Source organism: Myotis myotis, unplaced genomic scaffold (genome assembly GCF_014108235.1).
Source record: "Myotis myotis isolate mMyoMyo1 unplaced genomic scaffold, mMyoMyo1.p scaffold_m19_p_2, whole genome shotgun sequence".
Taxonomy (NCBI): Eukaryota; Metazoa; Chordata; class Mammalia; order Chiroptera; family Vespertilionidae; genus Myotis; species Myotis myotis.
This window is the reverse complement of record NW_023416324.1, coordinates 14,120,333-14,141,842: the sequence shown is the minus strand read 5'-3', so window position 1 is coordinate 14,141,842 and position 21,510 is coordinate 14,120,333. Positions and strand designations below refer to the sequence as shown.

Below are 21,510 nucleotides of genomic sequence, written 5' to 3'. Positions count from 1 at the left end.
CTGATCCCTGCAATCTTAAGTCAGAGACTTCCCGAGCCAGAGGGGCTCCATGAGCAGCCTGTGCAGGGGGAGACAGAGGCACCGCGAGAGAGCCTCACCCGCTCCCACTGTGGGCAGCCACATGAAAGAGGTCTGTTCCGCAGCCCCATCTCCTTCCCTGGGGCACAGGACGTTCCTTCTGCTCCCAACATGAAGGCCCGGCCCCGCGGCGCTGAGACTCTCCGGCACCCTGGCCATGCGGAGCCGCGGCTTCCCTCGGCCCCTCCCTGCAGCCGTCCACAGCAGCAAGGAAGCCATTCCCAACGTGCTGCTAACATCCCCTCCTCCAGCAAGTCTGCCCGATATGAGGGCAGAACACGCATGGTGGGAACATGCACTCAGAGTACCTGGTTTCTATCCCAGACCAAGCACTGAGCACCGGTCTCGCCGTGAGGTCTCAGTGACCCCATCTGTACAATGGGAGCAGAAAGGAAAGTGTCAAGGGAAAGAGCACTTGGAGTTCTTGGGTTCTGGACGACAGGGCTGGCTCTGCTGTCCTGGCGTTGTGTCCCAGACACAGAGACGCGACTTACCCGGCCTTGGTGTCCTGTTCTAACGTGGGGGCGATCGCCCTGCCTCCCTTGGAACGAGCGGGGGTAGAAGTTCCGGCGCGATGGCGGGGGCCCGTGTGGGTGGGGAGCGTTCACAGAACTTGTTTGGCCAGCGCCACAGCTCGGGAGGGTGTCATGATGGGGACGCTGCGGCTCTGGGTGGGGGAAGGGAGTGTGACTTCAGTGAGGCCACCAGGCTGCAAGCAGCAGGGCCCAGCCTCGAACCCCGGCCTGCTGTGAACCCCGCCCTCCTCCTGCTGGGACACAGCGTAACTGTAAACACCTGGGACACAGTGTGACTCAGAAGCGGGGCTTCATTCGCCCATGAGGATCATAACAAGGCCTGATGTTTTGCACCAGCTTCTGTGTAGCCCCATTGGCTCACGTCAAGCGTGTGGCTGAGACACCCGGATCCTGTGCACCCAACTGCTGTCAGGTCAGCCTGCGGCCTCCAGGTCCGCCCGCCGCTTCCTGCCTTGAGATGGTTCTGAATCCATTCGTCCCCCAGTTGTCCACTTCGAGGCTGCCATCTTCGGCGTCTCTTTCCCCCAGGGCTGAGGCCGGGCCCTTCGGCACTCGCCTGGAAACCACGTTAACCAGTTCTTGGTGTCTGAGTCTACTCTATTAACCAGATAATGAAGTTTTGAACTTGGAGGGCACAAGCTGGCAGCCCTTGGGCAGGACACATCCTACAAAGTGATCAGTTTGGCGCTTTTTTGGTTCAGTATTTGAATTAATTGCCAACATATAAAATATGGGAGATCTCCTATAAAAACAGGTTTACGGTTTCAGAAGCTCTGGCAACACTGAGCCCATATCCCCCTTCCCCCCCTCCCCACACACACCATCAGAGCACCAGCCAGCTGTACTCGATGGTGACTACCCCCCTTACAAGGCACATCCTCTCTGGTCTGCCCCCGTCCCCACCCATCCCATGTGCCTCGGTTACCTGACTTGCCAGGCCCCTAGACATCTGCATTCTGGGCCCTGGCTCCCACTGAGCTCACCCCCAACCCATACTGTCCCGTTGTTACCAAGGGTCCTAGGAGGCAGCAGCGGGGCCCTGCCTGGGGGCCGAGCGGTTTCATTCCAGCTGCCGAGTGTCCCTTGGGCTCCAGGCCTGGGTCCTCGGAGGAGGAGGAAGTGGGTTCCCTGGCTCTTGGCGTCTTGCTGAGCCCAGCGTGGCTCCCAGGACTCCTGCTCCGTTTCTGCGGGCTCCCAGAGGCCCTGTGAGCGTGCGGCAGGGCTGTGTAGAGAGCTCAGGGCCTGGGGTCCCGGAACCCATTGCACCCCCGTTTTGGAAACCAGCAGTGGGGCCCCTTGCTAGCCTCTGACTCTCGCCCCTCATTCTCAACGGTGGTCGGCACTTTCCCCCAAAGATGCCATTTTCCAGGCCTCAGGAAGGACGGTGAGGATTCTGTTTTAACTCCCACCTACTCTCTTCTTCTCTCCCTGTCAGTCTAGAAAGTTCCGCGCATCACTGCAGCCCTAAGCACTCAGGCAGGCCTTGCCCTCTCCCTGGGCTCCTCCCCTCATTCTTTTCCAGGGGATCCGGGGGCTCCGTCCCCCTCCCTCCCTCTGTGACCTCCGTGAGCCACAGTTGCTCTTGCCTGTGGAAGGAGAAAGGGCCCCGGCCTGCCTGCCCCCCTCCCGCGGCGTCGCTGGAGCAGATGGCCAGCCTCCTGGCGGGCTGAGCAGCAGAGCCCGGGAACGCTCAGCCCTCTGCCTGGACAAACCCCCGACACGGTGTGAACAGGGTCGTGCCTGGGAGTATCGCACGTGCGGGGATCATGCAGGAAGTTTGGAAACTACCTGAGTGTCCGTCCACCTGAGAAGATGGGCTGAGTAAACTCAGTGCCCAGTGAATGTGAGCAGCGGCGCGAGGGACACCCACTGGCGTAGGGGCAGTCCTCCTCGGCTCCTTGTGGGAGCTCTGCTGTTGTCTTGGGGCTGGCTTATCCTCCCCATTTCACAGGTCAGAAAACTGAGGCGGAGCTCCAGGGTGCGCTCCTAGAAAGGCAAATTACAGAGTGGCACGGCCAGGCTGAGCCCGTTCAGGAAAGTTCCACAAGAAACTTGCTCTGTGTTGCCAGGCGTGTGAAACGGAGGCTGGAAGGAAAGACCCCACACGGGGACTTCTGGGGAGGGGCTTGGCTCCATGTCTTCCGAGGACCCTGAGGGAGGCTCTGCTGGCTGCACGAGGCAGGGGCATGGCCACCTTGAGCCTGCGGCACCCTCGGGCCTGGGAGCAGAGGCTGGGCTCCTCCTGTGTGGGCCATGGAAGAAGGTGACGGGAAATGCTGGCACTTCCTCCAGGTGCCGTGCCCCAGGCCAGGCGCTCTGGCCCCTGTCCCCACCTTCCCGTCAGAAGCACCCACGGCCTTTGCTCCGTGTCCTGGCGATCATTTCCTTCTGTCTGAGGCCTGACAGGAGAAGGCCCGTGGGTCCCGAGTGACTCAGGGCGGGATGGAGTGACAGTCATCCCAGGGGTGGGGTGGGGCCTGGGGCGCTGGGAGGCAGAAGATGGCAGCTCTCCTGGTTCTCTTGCTGATCCCCACGGGAGCCTGCTGGAGTCCCTTGCCCATGCCTGTGGCCTCAGTTTCCCCTCCTGCCAGACAGTGTGCTGTGGAGGGTGAGGTATGACAATGGGTAGCCCTGCTCAAGAAGGCAGGTAGGCCCTTGTGGCCGCCCCGGGGCAGCACCCAGGGCCGTTTTCTGCAGAAAGTCCACGAAGAACACGAGGAGGAGGTTGCTCGACTGAGGGTCTCGTGCAGAAGCCCGAGCTTAGACCTCGGGGAGAACATCCCGGCGGAGGAGGCATTTCTGTCTCCCCGAGACTCTCGGGGACCAGCTGCTGACGGGCTCCCCTTGCTCTGCAGGGCACCGGCAGAAGCTGGAGGACCAGACCAAGGCGTTCCCCGACCGCTTCGGCGACCTGGACCGGGTGCGCATGCGGGTGACCCCGAGCATGCCCAGCCCCCGCGGCTCGCTCAGCACCACAAGCCACTTCAACAGCCAGGCCCAGACCCCCATCCAAGGTACGGCACGGGCGGGGGGAGGGGGCCAGGACCTGGACGTGGTCCTGGGGCTCCAGGCCAAAAGCCCGTCCGGAGGCCGTTCACTGCCCGTGTGGTGCTCCGGCCCGGGCCTGGCCAGGCCCTGCGTGCATTCGCACAGCCCACATTTATCGACTCCCACCACCTGCCATGCCGGTGCCTGGCCCCAGGATCAGCTCAGAATCTCTGGGGCAGTGGGGTTACGCTCCTAGTGCACCCTTTAAAATTGGGGTATGACTTGTCCAAGGAGCCTGTGGCACACGTGTCCCTGCTGGAGACACCTCCCTCCAAGCTCAGCTTTCTCATTGGAGAGTGGGGTGCCTCTGCCCAAGGCTGGGGTGACGTTCAAGCGCTGTTACTGCCCTCAAAGTTTGTGAACGGTAAGGGACATTGCAGCCCTGGAGAGATACACAGCATCTCCTGGGAAGGGTCCCGTGGCCCAGGGACCCCACCAAACAGAAAGGAGGAGACAGGCCTCTGGGCCGAGGCCCCTAAAGGGGTCTCTGTCCCCACTGCCTGGTGGATGCAGCAGGCACCCTCAGAGCTAGATCTCAGGCAGGACTTCCGAGCAGACAGTGCCTGGCACGTAGTAGGTGCTCAGTAAACGCCTGGATGGTGCACAGTCACTCTTCTCCAGGCCCTGTCGGCGGTGGGCTGGGCACGGGAGGCCGTGTGCACAGCGGCACGCAGCAGCGGTACTGAACGAAGGCAGGAGGGCTGGCCGTTGCCGTGCACCGAGGCTGTCGTTCTTTCTCGGTCCTCCGGGGCCTGGTTAGAACCCACTTGGCAGATCGGTGATGGTGGCAGACTTGACGTAGCCCCGTAGCATAAAGAGAAGGCCCTCCCGTCTGGCCTGAGAAGCTGGGCCTTGGTGAGGTGGGGAGGGGCCCCAGGTCCAGCCGCTCTGAGCCTCTGGGCTAGCGAGTTTGAGATACTCGGCAGCTCTGGGGCCGGGAAGGAAGGGTGGGGTGTGGCGCTGCAGGGCGGAGGCCTGACCTCAAGAGGCAGTGGGAGGTGCTCTGCACTCGGGCTCATGCCCACCCCTGCCCGGAAGCTGGCTGTGCTCCTGTCTCCCTCAGCGTCTGTCGGGGTGCAGTAGCCTAACACTCCAGGCCTTACCCTGCCAGGGGCAGAGCTGGGGCCCAGTGGGGTGTTAGGGCCCAGCCAGGGGGCCCCGGAATCCAGCAGGTGGGGGTGAATAGAGCCTTCCTGTCCAGCAGCTCCCACAGCTATGTGGACATGGCTGGGGAATCAGTGCCTTAGGCTCCCCACCCTCTGTCCAGCCCCAAAGGGCCGGGTCTAGCCAGGCAGCAGGTAGAGCTCCTGCCTCCACACTGAGGCTGGGAGGAGAGGTGGGGCCTGTGTGGATGCAGCTGACCCAGTCCTTCCCCTTCTGCTGCAGGGCTCCCCCGCCCCTCCCTGACCACCCACAGCACTGGGCTCAGGCCGCCGACGTGGCCCTTCAACCCAGCCAGGCCGCCCCCTCCCAGGCCTGGCCCCTTTGGCGTGAGCGGAAGGGCTCTTGACAACCAGGACAGGGAAGGAGTGTGAACTTTGCAATCAGATGGGCCGGGCTTGGGACTCTGCCTCTGCCAGGCACTGGCTGTGTGTTCCTAGGCTAGTCACTTCACCTCTCTGAGCTCAGTTTTCTCACCTGCAAAATGGGAAGAAGGAGGTACCTGCCTCAGAGGCGTGTTGGCAGGGCTGGGTTTCGGGCCCTCTCACCGGCCCTCCCCTTCTGGTGGGGCCAGCCTCTGCCTTCACACTCCATCCTGGGGATCCCCTCAGGACACCCCACCACCACTTTTCTTGGTGCCGTTAATAGCTTTGACCCCCGGCTTTGGTCACTGGCAAGCAGTGCCGAGGCCCCATCCCCTCCATACCCCAGCCCCAGGCCCCCCCAGCTGTGGCCGCCCACAATGGGGGCTTCTAACAGCTCAAAGGGCTCATTCAGCCACCACACAGCAGCTGGGGCAATTTGGAGAAGAAAATAAACATTTCCTTCCAGTGTTGGGATTGGCTGCTCGACAGCCAGCCAGCTCCGGTTTCCTGGGGCTACTGGGCTGGGAGGGGCTGGGGGGGCAGGAGCCTCAGGGGTCCCAAGGGCAGACACTTCCCCACCACCCTGGGGGGGCGTGGGCAGGAGGGGACAGGAGCCGTCTGGGCAGGCCCTGCTCAGAGCCCGGAGCCCATGTGAACGCCAAGGGCCACACACACCAGACCAGGTCCACCTTGCCCAGCCTGTTTCCTGGCCGCAGCCCTGCTGTCTCACCCTGGGGTTCCTGTTTGGGGTCTTTCACTTTGAGAGTGGGGTTCCTGTCAGTGGACAGCACTCACTTCCTGGGCTCAGAGCAGAAGGGTCAGCCTCGTGCTTGGCTGTGTTTGGGGTGCCAGGCAATGCCAACGAGACCTCTGGGGTCCTTAGAGTGGGGAGCCAGGCACCTCTGGCCCCTTAGGTTTCAAGGCAGCACTAACCAGCCAAGGAGCCCAGTAGGGAGGGTGCCAGATATTCCAGGAGGACCCCTGCCCCCCAAGCCCCCCACCTTCAGCAGGGAGCACCATTCCATTCTGACCCACAGCGAGGACCAGCGCGAGCCCAGAGCCCAGAGAACCTACAGGTCTCACCTGAGGTCACAGCACCTCAGGCAGATCTGAGAAGCAGGAGAGCTGAGGGCACCTGCAGCTGTCAGTGCTCAGTCACGCCTCAGTCACAGGGGCAGTGCCAACCTGGAGCTGCCCAGGGGCAGAGGCTGGTCTCCCTGAATCCTCTTTGGTGGGGTGGCATAGAGGGGTTGGGGCCAGACAGACTTTTCCTCAAGACCGCTGCTGGGGACTCCCCCCCTCCCCACTGCTGGGGACTCACCTCCCCACTGCTGGGGGCTCCCCCACCCCCTCCCCACTACTGGGGGCTCACCCACCCCCTCCCACTGCTGGGGGCTCTCCCACCTCCCCTCCCCACTGCTGGGGGCTCGCCTGCCTCCCCACTGCGGGGGGCTCACCCACCCCCCTCCCCACTGCTGGGGACTCACCCACCCCCCTCCCCACTCCTGGGGACTCACCCACCCCCCTCCCCACTGCTGGGGACTCACCCACCCCCCACTGCTGGGGGCTCACCCACCCCCCACTGCTGGGGGCTCACCCACTCCCCACTGCTGCCAGAGTCACCCCTTGGCCAGGATGTCCGGAAGGCTCAGGGTCGGGCTCCCTCTGCAGAGCCCTGAATGGGTGTCCCGGAAGCCCAGCACAAGACTGTCACAGCCGCTGCAGCGGCGCCAGCCCTCATCAGGCCTCCCCTCTGCGCCCAGTCTGAGCACTGTGCATGCATTAACTAATTTAATTCCTAGGGTCTGTCACTGTCTCCATTTTTTATGTGGGAAGGTTGACACACAGAGAGGTTAAGTGACTTGCCCAAGGACACACAGCAAGTAAGTGTCAGAAGCCGATTAGATACCCAGCTGCAGAGGCCACACAGTTAGCCTTTGTGCTGTGCTGTGCTGCCTCAGAGACGGGACAGCTGCCTCTCAGACCCATATTGGGGCTCAGGACTGGAACCCTGGGGTTTTGTGCCAGGTCCGGTGCTCTGTGTGGCCCTTAGGCTAGTGCCTCACCTTCTCTGGGTCTCGGTTTTCCTGCCAAGGGAGTTAGCCTCCATCCCAGAGCCCCTTGGGATGCTGAGGTTTGGGGGTCTTGAATGCAAATGTAGGGGGCAGAGGCTCAGATGCCCTTGTCTTGGAGTCCAGTGCGGGGCCAAACTGGAGGGGCAGGGGCAGGACTGGGCTGGATGCTGGTGCCTCTTTGGCAAGGGCAGGGTCTAGGCCACCAAGGCCCTCTGGCTGCCATCTCACTTTGCTGCCAGGGAGATGCAGGCAACCCTGGAGACACAGGCCCAGGGTGAGGTGGGGGGTTGGGAGGGCACACATCTCCTCTGGGCCTGACCCCCACCACACAGGGATAAGCTCACATAACCTCACCAAGCCACCGGGCAGGAGAGGTGCGGGCAGCACAGCAGCCCAGCAAAGCAGAAAGCAGAGGTCCCCTGAGGAGTTTGAGTCCTTTCTGCAACATCCAGGAAATTAATCTTCCTCTGCGCCTCAGTCTCCCTATCTGAAGAAGCAGGCTCCAAATCCCTCTCACAGGGCCATTGCAGACCCTCTCCACACCCACAGTCTTGCCAGCTCTTAACAGGAGAGAGGGAGACAGAAGCTGCCAGGTCAGACCGGTACTGTCCCTGGTGGGGGCCCACCTTCACCACCCCCAACAGGCCTCTGCACTGCCAGGCTGTGAAGAGGACTCCAGAAGACAGAGAGGAGCCTCCCCCTTCCCTATCAGCCCAGGAGGCGCCCGTGGCCGCCTTCAGCCCGGGTACCTGCCCACCTGCCCACCTCCTTCCCAGGCAGGACCGTTACCAGGTCAGGAGGGCTCCCCCCGCCCCCCAGCAGCCAAGGCGGTAAGAGCAGAGCCAGAGCTTCTTTTTGAATTAAATTTATTGGGGTAACATTCATTAATAAGATCGATACATTCCAGGCATACAGCTTTGTCATACATCCATATACTCTGGTGTGCTCACCACCTGAAACCCAGTCTCCTTCTGTCAGCCTGTATTTGACCCCCTTAACCAAGGACATTCTTAAAGAATTCCGCCAGGGCCCACCTGCCTGGCTCAGTGGTTGAGCATCAACCTATGAACCAGGAGGTCACGGTTCGATTCCTGGTCGGGGCACATGCCCGGGTTGCAGGCTCCATCCCCAGTGTGGGATGTGCAGGAGGCAGCCGATCCATGGTTCTCTCTCATCATTGATGTTTCTCTCTCTCTCTCTCTCTCTCTCTCTCTCTCTCTCTCTCTCCCTCCCTCCCTCCCTCCCTCCCTCCCTCCCTCTCCCTTCCTCTCTGAAATCAATTAAAAATATCTTTTTAAAAAAAAAAAAAAAAGTAGTGTGCTGGGTGGTGTCCAGCTGCGACTGATGGTCCTCTTTGCTGTCCCCCAGGCACCTCGGACCTGAACCCTTTCTCCGACCCCCGCCAGTTCGACCGCTCCTTCCCGGCGCTACAGACCCTCACGGACAGCCGCTTCCCGGACCCCAGGATGCATTACCCGGGGACCATGTCGGCGGCCTTCCCCTACAGTGCCACGCCCTCGGGCACAAGCATCAGCAGCCTCAGCGTGGCCAGCATGCCCGCCACCAGCCGCTTCCACCCCACCTACCTCCCGCCGCCATACCCTGGGGCCCCGCAGAACCAGAGCGGGCCCTTCCAGACCAACCCGTCCCCTTACCACCTCTACTACGGTGCGTCCTCTGGCTCCTACCAGTTCTCCATGGTGGCCGGCAGCAGCGGCGGGGGCGACCGCTCGCCCACCCGCATGCTGGCCTCCTGCACCAGTAGCGCCGCCTCCGTGACCGCGGGCAACCTCATGAACCCCAGCCTGGGCGGCCAGAGCGACGGCGTGGAGGCCGACGGCAGCCACAGCAACTCGCCCACTGCCTTGAGCACGCCAGGCCGCATGGACGAGGCTGTGTGGAGGCCCTACTGACCTCCCGGGGCAACGTGGACGCTCCCGATGGAGGCAGGGACCCCGGAACCTTCCCGGCCAGGGGCTGGCCCAGCTCTGAGGCTCGGGCAGGAATGAGACCCGGGCCCAGAGCTGGTGGGTGGCTCCGAGAGCATCCAGTCCAGCCGTGTCTTTGTACAGAGGGGTAAGGACCAGCCCCCGACCCCGAGCCCAGATCCTAGTCATCTCATCCCACTGTCCTGTGGGAAAAGCATCCTCCTGCTGTCTCCTGCCCTGGTGACCTGGCTGTGCCCAGTGTTGTCACAGGACCCGGGTCTCCGAGGACAGAGACCATCTCTGCTCCAGAGGGAGGCAGCGTTTGCCCACACAGTCTGGCCTCTTGTCCGCTGGGCCCTGGACAGGCCTCCCCACCCCCACCTTCCTCAAAGATCCTGCACCTCATGGGCCCAGCCCTTCCTCCGCATTTATACAAATTGAGGCAGAACTGGAAGGTCCCCACCCTCAGAGGGGTACCCCTCGTTGTACCCTCGCCCGAGGGTACAGGCTGCATGGACTCCCGTGTCTGAGTTCTCTAGTTCTAGGGAAAGGCCCGTCCAGAGTTCCAAAAAATCACTGGCACAAATGGGATGAGAGCACCCCCTAGCCAGTCCCCCCACAGCTAACAGCTAAGGAGCCCTGTCCCCGTCCAGCTGCCTGTGAGCCCCAGGCCCAATGTAGACAGCCTCTGGCAGCACCTGCAGACAGGTCCTCTGTGCACTTTCCCAGCCCAAGGCACCCACCCACCACTCTCTGGGGGGGGGCCTGGGTCCTTCACCCCACGCCGGTCTCAGAGTTGCAATTTTGGAGAGAGCACAGAGGCCAGAGCAGTTCTAACAGAAAGCACTGGGGTGAGTTCAGAGAGCAACGTCCCTGTCGCACTCAGCCCAGCCAGCCCAGCTGTGCACACCCCACCCCGCCTCCTGGGAAGGCCCAGCCACACCTCCCAGCCTCTGCCACACAGCTCTCCACGTAACCAACCATGGTCCACAGCCGTCTTACAAAGACTAGTTTTTAAAGTGATTTTAGAAGAGCTTCCAACTTTTTCAAACATGGCCTCTTACAGGTGAAGCCATGGTCGCCAACCTCAGCACCTCCTGAGGAGGCCACCGCATTCCTTTGGCAGCACCCCACCAACACCCCCAAAGGCGGGCCCTGGTGGGGACCACGGGAAAGGCCGGTGCAATGCTGGGGCCTCACATCGGTGGCTCTCGGGCGGTTGTCCGAGAGGATGCTCTGGGTGTTGCATCCTGGTAGGGGGGCTGTGAGGGGGCGAGCCGTGGCCAGGTGAAGGCAGGACAGAAGGGGGGAAAGGGCTCCCCAGCCTCCTCTCCCACGCCTTCCAGGAGCTGCCCCTTCAGTTTGCAGGTGGGAAGGCGAGCCTTGCCCCAGGTGCGGCTGCAAGGATTCCCGCTCCTGAGTTCTTTGGTTCTAGAAAGGCCACGAAAACTCAGGAGTCGGCAGCATGTGGTTTTCCACCATTGTTTCAGCCACATCCTCTGTGGATGGGAAGTCTCCCTTACGAAAGGCTCCTTAAGTGTCTGTCATAGCACCAGGCCTGCCTGTCCACCATCCACGCCCCCACCCCCCACCCCACCCCCCCGGCAGGTTAGGAAGTCCTGGTGAGCTCACTCATTGCTCAAACCCCTCCTGCTGGCTCCCCTGTCCTGCCCTCACTGGAAAGAGCAGTCTCCATCTCTTCAGATTCACTGCTGGGGGTGTCCTGCTGACTCCCTCCACCCAGGGGCGCTCCCACCCCTTCTCAGGAAGCAGCTACAAATCCATTGTCTTCGTATCTTCACTCCCGTGCTCTGTGGTTGCTGTCTGGCCCCCGGGTTCCCAGTGCCCAGCACTTTGTAGTCCTACACCCCCTCCCTGACATCCAAGCCCTGGTAAAGGCAGGGACAGGAAATAAATGGGCCCACCCTCCACCCCCTGACTTAGTGACATGACAGCAGCTATGCTGAGTCCTAAGGCCCACAGCGGGCGCAGACAGCCTGGGCGTGTAGACGTGGGTCCTTATGGACGAGGCTGCTTTAAAGTGATGCTCCGCAGACACTGACTTAGGAAGCGCAGGAGACGGAGGTCGGACGCCATCTCGCTGCAGCCTGGTGGTGGGTGTGGATACGTGTGACATATTGTCATGCTGAGGCGTTGGCACCTGCTACCCTCACATCTCCCATCAAACCGCCCAGAGCCGGGGAGGGGTGGAAACTGCTTTGCACTATAATTTGCTTGGTGTGTGTGTTTTTAATGCACAAGTTGCTTGTACAGTAAACTGTCTTCTGTATTATTTAACTGTAAAATGGAATTGTGACTGATTTGTTATAATTCGGAGGCGTGTTGAAGGATCCGATGCCAGGCTCCTAGGGCTGTGTGCAGGGGGTGAGGGAGGATGGAGACCCGCCCCCTCCCCCCCCCCCCCCCCACTGTGGCCAAGGAGGAATGGGGCAGGGCCTCGGCCTGGGCAGGAATAGGACTAAGCCTTACCCTGCTGAGGAGACCCCCAGCGCCTTGGTCCCCCTGCGTCCGCTCCATCGGGAATGGCCACTGAGCCCACCCCGGGCAGCTACAGCCACTGAGGCCTCCTGGTGCGGCTGGGGTGCCAGGGGAATGTCCGGTCTTCAGGTACCACCACCCCTTCTCCCTCTCAAGTGGCCCCAGATTTTTCACGAGGGAATGGAAGAAACCACCCCTCGCAGGGCTGGGGAGAGGGCAGAGAGGTGGAGCCTAAAGCAGGCTGGGTGGGAGCCGCTCAGGGCCCGAGCTGGCTGGAAGAGCAGCGACTTAGCAGCAATCAACTGCCGTGCAAGCAGCTGGGTCAGCTCCCCCATTTTGCAGATGAAGAGACTGAGGTGCAAAGAGAGGGTGTCATCTGGCTTCACATCTCCCTGGGCGAGGACCGCAGCCTGCTGGTGGGGGCTGTGGGCGGGTGTGGGGGGACCTGCCTTGGCAGCCCCCCAACCCCCAACCCTGCCAGCCAGGAGGCCTGGCCCACCCTGCCTGGCTCGTCAGGACTTGTGGAGGGGAATTTTCATAAAACAGACCTTATTTTCAAGTGAAAGTACCCACTTCAAAAGCGAGTCCCAAGATTTAGCCCTGTGCAGTTAGGTCGGTCTGCCTGAAACCCAGCACCCACCAGGAAGTTGCCTTTCCCCAGCTGAACCCCACCCCACCCCCCAGCACCCCTCTGCCCGAGGGACCAGCCATGGCTGCAGAATTCCGCTCTGGGATGTGCTCTGAGTGAGGGGCTGGGCGCGAGGGCTGGTCCCGGAGCCGGAGCCGTCTGCAGGCTGACACTCTGCTTCCTCTGTGAGTTTATCTGAGGGCACATTGTAGGGATGATGGGGATGATGAGGGGACCACAGTTCAAGCCCCTCCCCCCAGCCACGCTTGCCGCAGCTGATGGGAGGGGAGCTGTGTTCTCCAGAGCCCCCGATGCAAAGCTCCATCCCCTTCACCCCACCAGGCGCAGACCAGCCCACCCAGCTCCCTGGGGAAACTGGCCCAGAGAAGGCTGGGACTTACCCCCCCCGCCCCCCCCCCCCCAAGGTCACACAGTTTGAGGGCTCTGGGGGAAGCACTGCAGTAACCACAGCAGCCTGCAGGTGGCAGCAGGTGGAGGAGTGGATTCCCCTCCAGACAAGGGTGAGAAGGGGCTGCCTCCATAGCAGCCAGAATTCAGCTGAGATGTTAGAACTTCCCAGCCCCTGGAAGGGCTGGGGAAAGGTCTTAATGTGGAAGGAGGGTTTTCTCTCCTCCTTTAGCTGTGTGTGTGTGGGGTGGAGGGAGCCCTGTCCCTCTCTGAGCCTCTTTTTTCATTCAGATCTTACATGAGCACCTACTGTGTGCCAGGGATGTAACAGAATTGCCAGCCGGCCCCATGCTCCCTCCAGGTTCTGCTTCAGGGCAGGGGTTTACTCTGCACGAAGGGAAGGGTGACATCCCTGGCCCAGCAGCCCCAGCCTCCCGGAGCCACCAGTGGGAGCTTAGGCATGAAGCAGCCCGGCCAGGTGAGGGGGCCACCTTGTTCCAGTGTCCAGGGGCCCTTGGGCCCAGCTGCATTCCAGAAGCTCTGGGAGTCACTTCGATTTGGGCAGTGTCTGAAGTTTCTACAACCCCCATAACCCCCACAGCCCCCTGAGCCCCCACAGCCCCTCACCCCACACCCCCACAGTCCCATAGCCCCCATAACCCCAACAGCTTCCACAGCCCCCTGAGCCCCCACAGCCCCTCACCCCACACCCCCACAGTCCCATAGCCCCCATAACCCCCACAGCTTCCACAGCCCCCTGACCCCCCACAGCCCCCCCACACACCCCTACAGCCCGTGACTGGCTGGAGACAGACTGGGAGAGGTGGTGCAGGCCTTTGGGGCTCCCAGGGGGGCCTCCACTCCTGAGAAGTGAAATGGCCCCCAGACCGACCTGCCGCTCCCCCCCACCCCTCACTCCCCCCACCCCCGGCCTCAGAGAGCAGCCCTGCACTGCGAGGCTTCTCCCATGGAGACGGCTTCGCCTGGACGCCTGGACGCTGAGAACAGAGGCCCTGGCAGGCCCTGCAGGCCTGAGACGATGGAGGGAGCTGTGGGGCCGAGGAGACGCTGTGGGGCTGTCCCGGTGCAGGCCAGACCCTGGCCTCCTTTGCCCCAGATGCACCCCGTAAACACAGTCACCCGGATCTCCCCAGCAAGGCCCAGGGTGGGGGGCAGCTGTTCGCCCCACAGACACCCAGCCTGGCCATGTGAGCAGGGCCTGCACCTCCATGGCTGGTTCATTTGGGTCATTAATGAAATGAGCTGTCAGACGGACAAGGGTGGGGGAGCCAGAGAGATCGCATGAACTGTTCCTTATGGAAACCCGGAGTGCCCCCAGCCTCCCCCCACGAGGGCGGGGGGCGGGAGGAGGCGAGGGGCCATATCCCCCAACATTCGCACCGCACTGTGTGGCCCAGCGGCTAGCGGAGCCGGCCGGATTCCAGGCTTCCTATTTTTAGCCTTGCAGCTAACGCACTGTTTGTTTTATATATTTATATTCACCCGCAGAGCGAGCCGCCCTGAGCCGGCCGGGCGGGCTCGGAGGAAGCCCTGGGCGGAGGGGAGGGGCCAGCCGAGGGCCAGCTCTCTGGAGCCACCCTCCCTCTGTGCCCTGCCCACTGCTGGGAACATGGGCCTCCGTGGGTGTCCTAATGGGTGGCAGCTGTCTGGGCCACACCACCCCCCTCTGCTCTGTGGGCCTGGTGTCTGCGAGGCCTTGGCCAGAGTTCATTCACTCATTCACCCAACAGAGGCCCAAGCCGCGCCCCACCCGCAGGTGCCAGACAGCAGGAAAAAAGGCGCAGAAGTCACAGCCGTGCCCTTGAGGAGCCCACGGGGCAGACAGACAGGAAAACAATGCTAAGCCGGGGGATAAGGGAGGGGGGGTGGGGGGGAGGGGGAGACAAGGTGGAGAGGTGAGTAGACAGTCACCCCACAGAGAGGCAGCAGGAAGGCCTTCTAAGTAGAGGGAACCTCCTGGCCTGGAGGGAGGGGCGTGGCTGAGCTAGAGGGGACGGTGGGGAAGGTGGGATAATGGCCATGGGATGGGGAGGTGGGCAGGCTCAGCTCGTGGGGGCTGAGGCCACGCTGAGGGACTTGGACTTGGTCCGGGGGCGCCGGGGAGCCCAGCCGAGGAGTGGAGGCACGTTCTGATGGGCACGTGTCCCAGGGGTTGCCGTGCAGCGTGGAGCGTGGGCTGTGCAGAGCTGAGCCCTGGTCACAGGCTGCTGCAATGGTCCGAGCAAAGGAGGGTGAAGTTCGTGCAAAACGACGTGGAGAGGAGCGGAGCACTGCCATCACAGGAAGGGCCCTGTGGCCCCGCCCTCGGGTGCACGGGTCTCTCCGCTTCTCGGAGCTCCTGGCATTTGATGGGACCATTGTGGACACGGTCTTGGTAATATTTTTGCTCCTTCTGACTGTGCAGTGACAACAGCCCTGCCCTCTCCCTGACTCCTTCACCCCACAGGTTTGTAGTGAAGCCTCATGTCCTGCTCATGACAACCCCTGAACACACCTGAGGCCACAGGCAGCCTCTGTGACTAAAAGGTCCAGGGCTCAGAGTCTGGTCCAGCCTCCCAACTCTCCTCCGTGACCCGAAGATGTAATGACTGTAAGACTCTGAGTCTGAGGTGCCCAAGTGTACATATTAGACTTTAAAACAACACTAGTACATTATTCTGGGGAAAAAGTAGATAATACAGATTGCCAACAATCGCACAAGAAGAATTACCCATAATCCCACCCCTCTAAAAATAACAATTGTTAATATTTTTACGGATGTTTTATTTCCCATCCAGACCTCTATTTTCTATACATATATAAATGTTTTCATAGGAATAAACATGTTTTTCTAGCTAGGTACACATTGCATATACTATATCTCCATTAATATAAGTTAAAAATAGAAATAAAGGTAATCTAGAATGAAATCACTAGAAAGATGGGTTAGAGTTGTTTTGTCCTTTACAGTATATTTCCTGGTATTTTCCAAATTGTCTAAAATGAGCACATTTGTTAGAGGCATAGTATATTGAACTACTAGATCTTGATAAATATCTAAGCAGAGTTCAAGAGCATGCTTGGCCAACTCATTAGCTGATATGTCACCTCTTACAGGTAGCCTTGCCGGATAACCCATGTTGAAAAATCTTACCATTTTAAACTCAGCCCATTAAGGGCTACCATTTTACAGATGAGAAAACTGAGGAGTGAGAACAGAATCCCCTCTCAATCCTAACAAGGGCAGAGTAATACCTGAAAGAGTTGAGTTTAAGTTTCTCATCAGCTGAAGGTATTAGAGGCTTAAAGTAAAAATTAAGTTAACTTTAGGAAAAAGGCAATATTTCTTACACACCTGAGTTTGTTTCCCATGACTTATATCCTATATAATAAAAGGCAAATATGCAAATTGTCCCTTCGACTGGGAGTTCCACCGAGAGTTTGACCAGGGGGCGGGGCTGGCTGGCCAACCACCCTCGGCCCCTCCCCCCGGCTGGCCCTGCCCCCGGTTGGCCCTCCCACCCTGATTGGGGTGGGCCGGTAGACCCCACCCGCGCACGAATTCGTGCACTGGGCCTCTAGCTTGCTATAAAGACAAATCATCAAGGGGAAAAGACAGAAAGGAGAGAGAAATGAGGAAATGTTGTTTTATAAGCAGAAGCAGAAAAGACACAAGTCTTTACGGCTCTTTCTCTGCTTCTGAGAGCGATATGTTTGCCTTTCTGAGTTGTGATTCTAAGATTTCACACATTTTGAAGTCAAAATACAGAATTCACTGTCTCGGGACCCTCCCATGGGGACGCCCTGTGAAGGAGGCCCAGCCTCTCTGCGGCAGGGCGCCCTCGGCCTGGAAACGCACACCGTGGGGCTATCTGCCGAGGTGGCAGGCTTTCCCCGTCTCGCACAAGTTCCAGTTCTTTTTCCATGAAAACAACTCAGTCCTAAATCACCGACGCCTGAAATTAGAAAAATACGAGCCCCATATTATCATAAAACTATTTTAGCACAGTGGGGCCCTCTGGGTGGCGGGAGGGGGGGCCCAGCGCTGCGCGGCAGCCCCTTCCAGTTGCAGCCCCTGGAAAGGCTCCGCGGGACGAGAAATTTGGTTTTCATTAGCAGCGAATGTGAAGCGTTCTGTCGCTCTGAATGGACCTTTGATTCTGGCTGGCGGTGGACTCTTTCCAGGGCCCAACGAGTTTTGTTTTGTTTTGTTTTTTTCATATAAAACGGGCCCGGCCCTTCTAGCTTATATCTCCCTGAACTACACAGGAATTGGGCAACACCCCAACCTCTTGGCTTCTAAAGTCAACAGCTGGGGCGGGCGGGAGGGTCACCCGAGACCATTCGGCTTTGTTGACTCTGAGGTTTTATTAAAAATGTTATGTTTCCTTGAGGTCTGCGCCAGACCCAACCAAAAAAAAAAGCCAGAGAGGGGCTGGGAGGGGCCGAGGGCATTTTCAGCACCTGGAAGACAGCCCACCTTGACCTGCTTCCTCCCACCCAGCGGCCCTCAGCAATGGCCTCCGCTGTAGAATCTCTACAGAAAGCACTCTTTATGCCTGTCTGTCTCCTTCCCGTGGAAGAACATGGGCTGCTCCTTTATTCGTTTGACACAGGCCGGGGAAGCACTTTCTACAGTGTTGGAGCGTGGGATGCAGCTGCAATTATGTCAAGGTCCTCAGCCCATGGAGCTTCCGCCCCCATTGGAGAAAGACCATAAACAAACAAATAAATATATGACATGATTTCAGGTAGTAATTAGAGCTATAAAAAAATAAAATGGGAGCCCTGGCCAGTTTGGCTGAGTGGATAGAGTGTGGCCTGCGGACTGAAGGGTCCTGATTCAATTTCGGTCAAGGACACATGCCTGGTTGCCGGCTTGATCCCCAGCAGGGGGCATGCAGGAGGCAGCCAATCAATGATTCTCTCTCATCATTGATGTTTCTATCTCTCCTTCTCCCTTCCTCTCTGAAATTAATAAAAAAATATTAAAATTAAAAATAATTTAAAATAATAATCCTATATAATAAAAGGGTAATATGCAAATCGACCAAATGGTGGACAACCAGTCGCTATGACACGCACTGACCACCAGGGGGCAGGTGCTCAACAAGGAGCTGCCCCCAGCCTGCAGGCCCTGATCACCCTATCCAGGCCTGCTGGTCAACCTCTCAGTCCCTTCCCTGGGCTGGCAGGCCCTGATCATCCGATGGTGAACAGGGATCTGGGGGTGGGTGGCAGTAGACCCGGGCAGCGCCAGGCCAAGGCCCCCATCCCACCAGTCACCCCACACACAGAGGGTGACCAGCTTAGGGGACAGGGCACCGGTGAGTGGGTGAGAATGGCCAACCTCTCAGTCTCTTCTCCCCCTCCCCCCCACCCCTCCACCCCACCCCTGCTGCAGGCTCCAGTCCCCTGATGGCTAACGGGGAACCGGGGTTGGGTGGCAGTGGGGGCCGGGGCCTGGGAAGATGGTTCTGATCACAGGCCAGGCCTAGGCACTGTACCCGTGCATGAATTTCACGCACCAGGCCTCTAGTAATAAAAATAAAATTGGAGAATATGATGGAGGGAGCCTGGGAGTGACAAAGTGACACTAGGTGATCAGGGAAGGTCCCTCTGGAGGGGACTGCAGATTCGCAGGAGCTTAGCCAGGAGCAGCCCGATCTCAGGTACTGTGCTAAATGCGGTATCTGTACTGGGGCAAGTCAACAGAGTGTCTGAAATTTGGTATCAGCTCTTGATTTGGCAAAGACTTTCCTCGTGATGCCCAACAGCAGAGGGGAGCCATCGCAGTTTGCCTTCCCGTAGCAGGGGCAGCAGGACACCTTCACGGCCCGGCCCCGGGAGCCATGTTAACTCTGCTCCCCATCACAAGATCATCGCCAGGGACTCTCTTAGGTCAGTTGCCCAGGAGCAGAGCTGGGGGTTTGGTGGGGTGGGCTTTCCGAAGTGAAATGAGGGGAGTGGGGCAGAGCAGGGAAGAAAGCTAATCCCTGATGTCTGGGCTGGAGACTGGGCTCATTCTGGTCTCATGGGGGCCTCTGGATCATGAATTTCACCACTGAATCCCCCCCCTTCTCAGCCAGCCCAATTGTGTGGGTGCTGACCCCCTGGAGGGGTGTAACCTCCCTAGGAAGATCCCTACTATTAGGCAGAAAGCAATTCTCCAGAGAAGGGGTAGCTATGAGCTGTTAGCAGCCAACACGCACGCGATGTCAACATGAGGGATCTGGGTGATGTCTGTGGACTGTCAAGCTCCCTCCATGCTGTGAACTTGGGAAGCTAGAAGTGGCAAGAACATGTGTGCCAGAGGGTGGAGGGCAAACCCCATGAAGATTCAGGGGTCCACCATGTGGATGAAGATATTAATGAGCCAGGGAGCTGAGCTGAGGCAGGCCCCGCCATCACCTCTAAGATAAAAGGTAAGCTGCTGCAAGGTGCCCCTTGCACCTTCTACCACGCAGTAGGCAAAACAATGTCACCCCACCCCACCCCACCCCACCCCTGCAAAAGACATGTCCATGCCCTAATCCCTGAAACGTGGGACTATTGCCTTACTTGGAAAATGGGTCTTTACAGATATAATGAAGTTAAAGATTTCCAGATGAGGATTATCCGCGAGAGTCCGAAACTTAATGACAAAGGCTCTTATAAGAGACACACAGAGAAAGACGAGGACATAATGTGACCCCAGAGGCAGAGACTGGAGTAAGGAAGCCACAGACCAAGCAATGTCTGGAGCCACCAGAGAGGTGGATGGAGGCCAAGAATGGATTGTCCCCCCGAGCCTTCCGAGGGAGCACAGCCCTGCCAGCACCTTGGTTACAGACTTCTGACCTCCAGGACCCGGGGGGAATCAATTTCCATCGTTTCAAGCCACTCTCTTCGGCCTCTTTACATTTTGGAACAGCGTATGCCACACTTGGGAATACTGTTCTGGCCTATTTATTAGAAGATCATAAAACTATCAGCTTTTTATTGTGTTTAAATATGTGGCAAAAAAATTTACCATCTGAACCGTTCCAGTGTACAGTTCAGTGGTATTAAGTGCATTCACGTTGTTGCGTCACCGTCACCACCATTCATCCCCATAACTCTTTTCATCTTGTAAAACTGAAACTCTACGTTCATTAAGCAATAACCTCCCCCCTCACTTCCCCTTTCCCTTGCCCCTGGCAACCATCATTCTACTTTCTGTCTCTGTGATGTTGATTACTCTAAGCATCTCATGTAGCGGAATCATACTGTTGTCTTTCTGTGACTAGCTGATTTCACTTAGCAACATGCCCTCAAGGCTCATCCGAGTTGTAGCATATGACAGGATTTCCTTCTCTTATTCTAAGGTTGAATAACATATCACTGTATGGTTATACCACATCTTGCTTATCCATTCATTCATCTATTTTAAATTGCATTGCTATAAACATGGGTATGAACCTATCTCTTTAAAACCTCACTTTCCATTCTTCTGGGGTATCTACCCAGAAGTGGAATTGCCGGATTATATGCTAATTCTATTTTTAATTTTTTGAGGAGCCACCATACTGTTTTCCATAGTCGGCGATACCGTTTGACATTCCCACCAACAGTGCACGAGGGTCCCAATGTCTCCACACCTTCACCAACATTTGTGTACAGAAGGCTGTCAGTTTGAGACAAAGAAAGAGATGACTGCAGCGATCCAAGGGTCAGTGCCAGCTGCCCTGCTATTGAAGCCACATGGCCAAGAAGATTCCAAACTGTAGATAAGACTATGGGGCGGAGTCTTAGGCAAGCCCCGGTAGGAGAGTGCTAATGAAGACTTCTAGGGTTTTCTACAGCAAAGAACTATTCCCCCTTAGAAAGACCATTTCTGGCATGTGACTGGCCATCATAGAGACTTGAGCACCTGCCCATGAGATATACTACCTGAGCTTCCATAGTGAGCTGGGTATTATCAGATCCAGCAAGTCATCATATTAGGGCACAGCCACAGTCCATTACAGGTTGGAAATAATGTATTGGGCATTGGGGCTGGGAATGTCCTGAGAATCCAGGTATATTCTATGAAGAGAAGCCAGCTCCCCATGTCACCTACTCCTGTTGCATCTATACCCATCCCTCAACACACACATGTAGCCCATGGTCACAGTTCCCGATGGTCAACCATCAGGGGAGTAAAGAACTCGGGTCTGGTTTGTGGGCTGGCACACGGGACAATGAGCAGCAGATGGTCATCCCTCCATATGAAGGAAGAAGAGCTACGCATCAGCACTAACTCCCGGGTTGGTTGGTCAGCAGCGTGAAAGGACAGGTTAGACCTGAGATGACGTGGCTGGGGGAGGCCTGCCTGAGGAAGGGACAATTGGGCAGGCGTGTGGGACACACCTCAATGCACAGAGCTTTGTTCCCAATGGGAGGACAATGAGCTGGGCTTCCATACTCCTGCATGTATGCCTGTCGGTCATTATCGTGCTAAGGCTTCCCCAGGGGACACCAATGCCAAGGCAATTCTAGCTGTGTGTGTGTGTGTGTGTGTGTGTGTGTGTGTGTGCACACGCTAAGCAGTTGTAGTAGCTTGAGGGAGGCCTCCAAAGAGAGTCACAGGTCAGGCTGTTAGAAGCAAAGGCACACAGGAGGGGCTCACAGGAATGGGGTGTCAGCTACAGCCTCCTTCCCAGTTATGGTCTCGGCATTTCCTGGTGCCCTGGGTTGCATAGTGTCCCCTCTGAAATTCCTGGCCTTCTGAACACTTCAGAATGTGGTCTTCTTTGGAAACTAGAGACCCAGTGCACAAAATTC

At 58.4% G+C, this 21,510-nt stretch overlaps 1 protein-coding gene across 2 annotated transcripts in view; it reads left to right on the top strand.

Annotated features, from left to right (window-relative positions):
• Positions 1-11,497, top strand: part of RUNX3 (RUNX family transcription factor 3) — a 28,864-nt gene extending 17,367 nt beyond the window's left edge. For both annotated transcript variants that reach the window (XM_036351194.1, XM_036351193.1), the window contains 2 exons: positions 3,470-3,628; positions 8,632-11,497. In XM_036351194.1, the coding sequence (XP_036207087.1) occupies positions 3,470-3,628; positions 8,632-9,176 (704 nt within the window). In that variant the 3' untranslated portion in view covers positions 9,177-11,497. The remainder of the gene's footprint in view (positions 1-3,469; positions 3,629-8,631) is intronic.
• Positions 11,498-21,510: the final 10,013 nt, after the last annotated feature.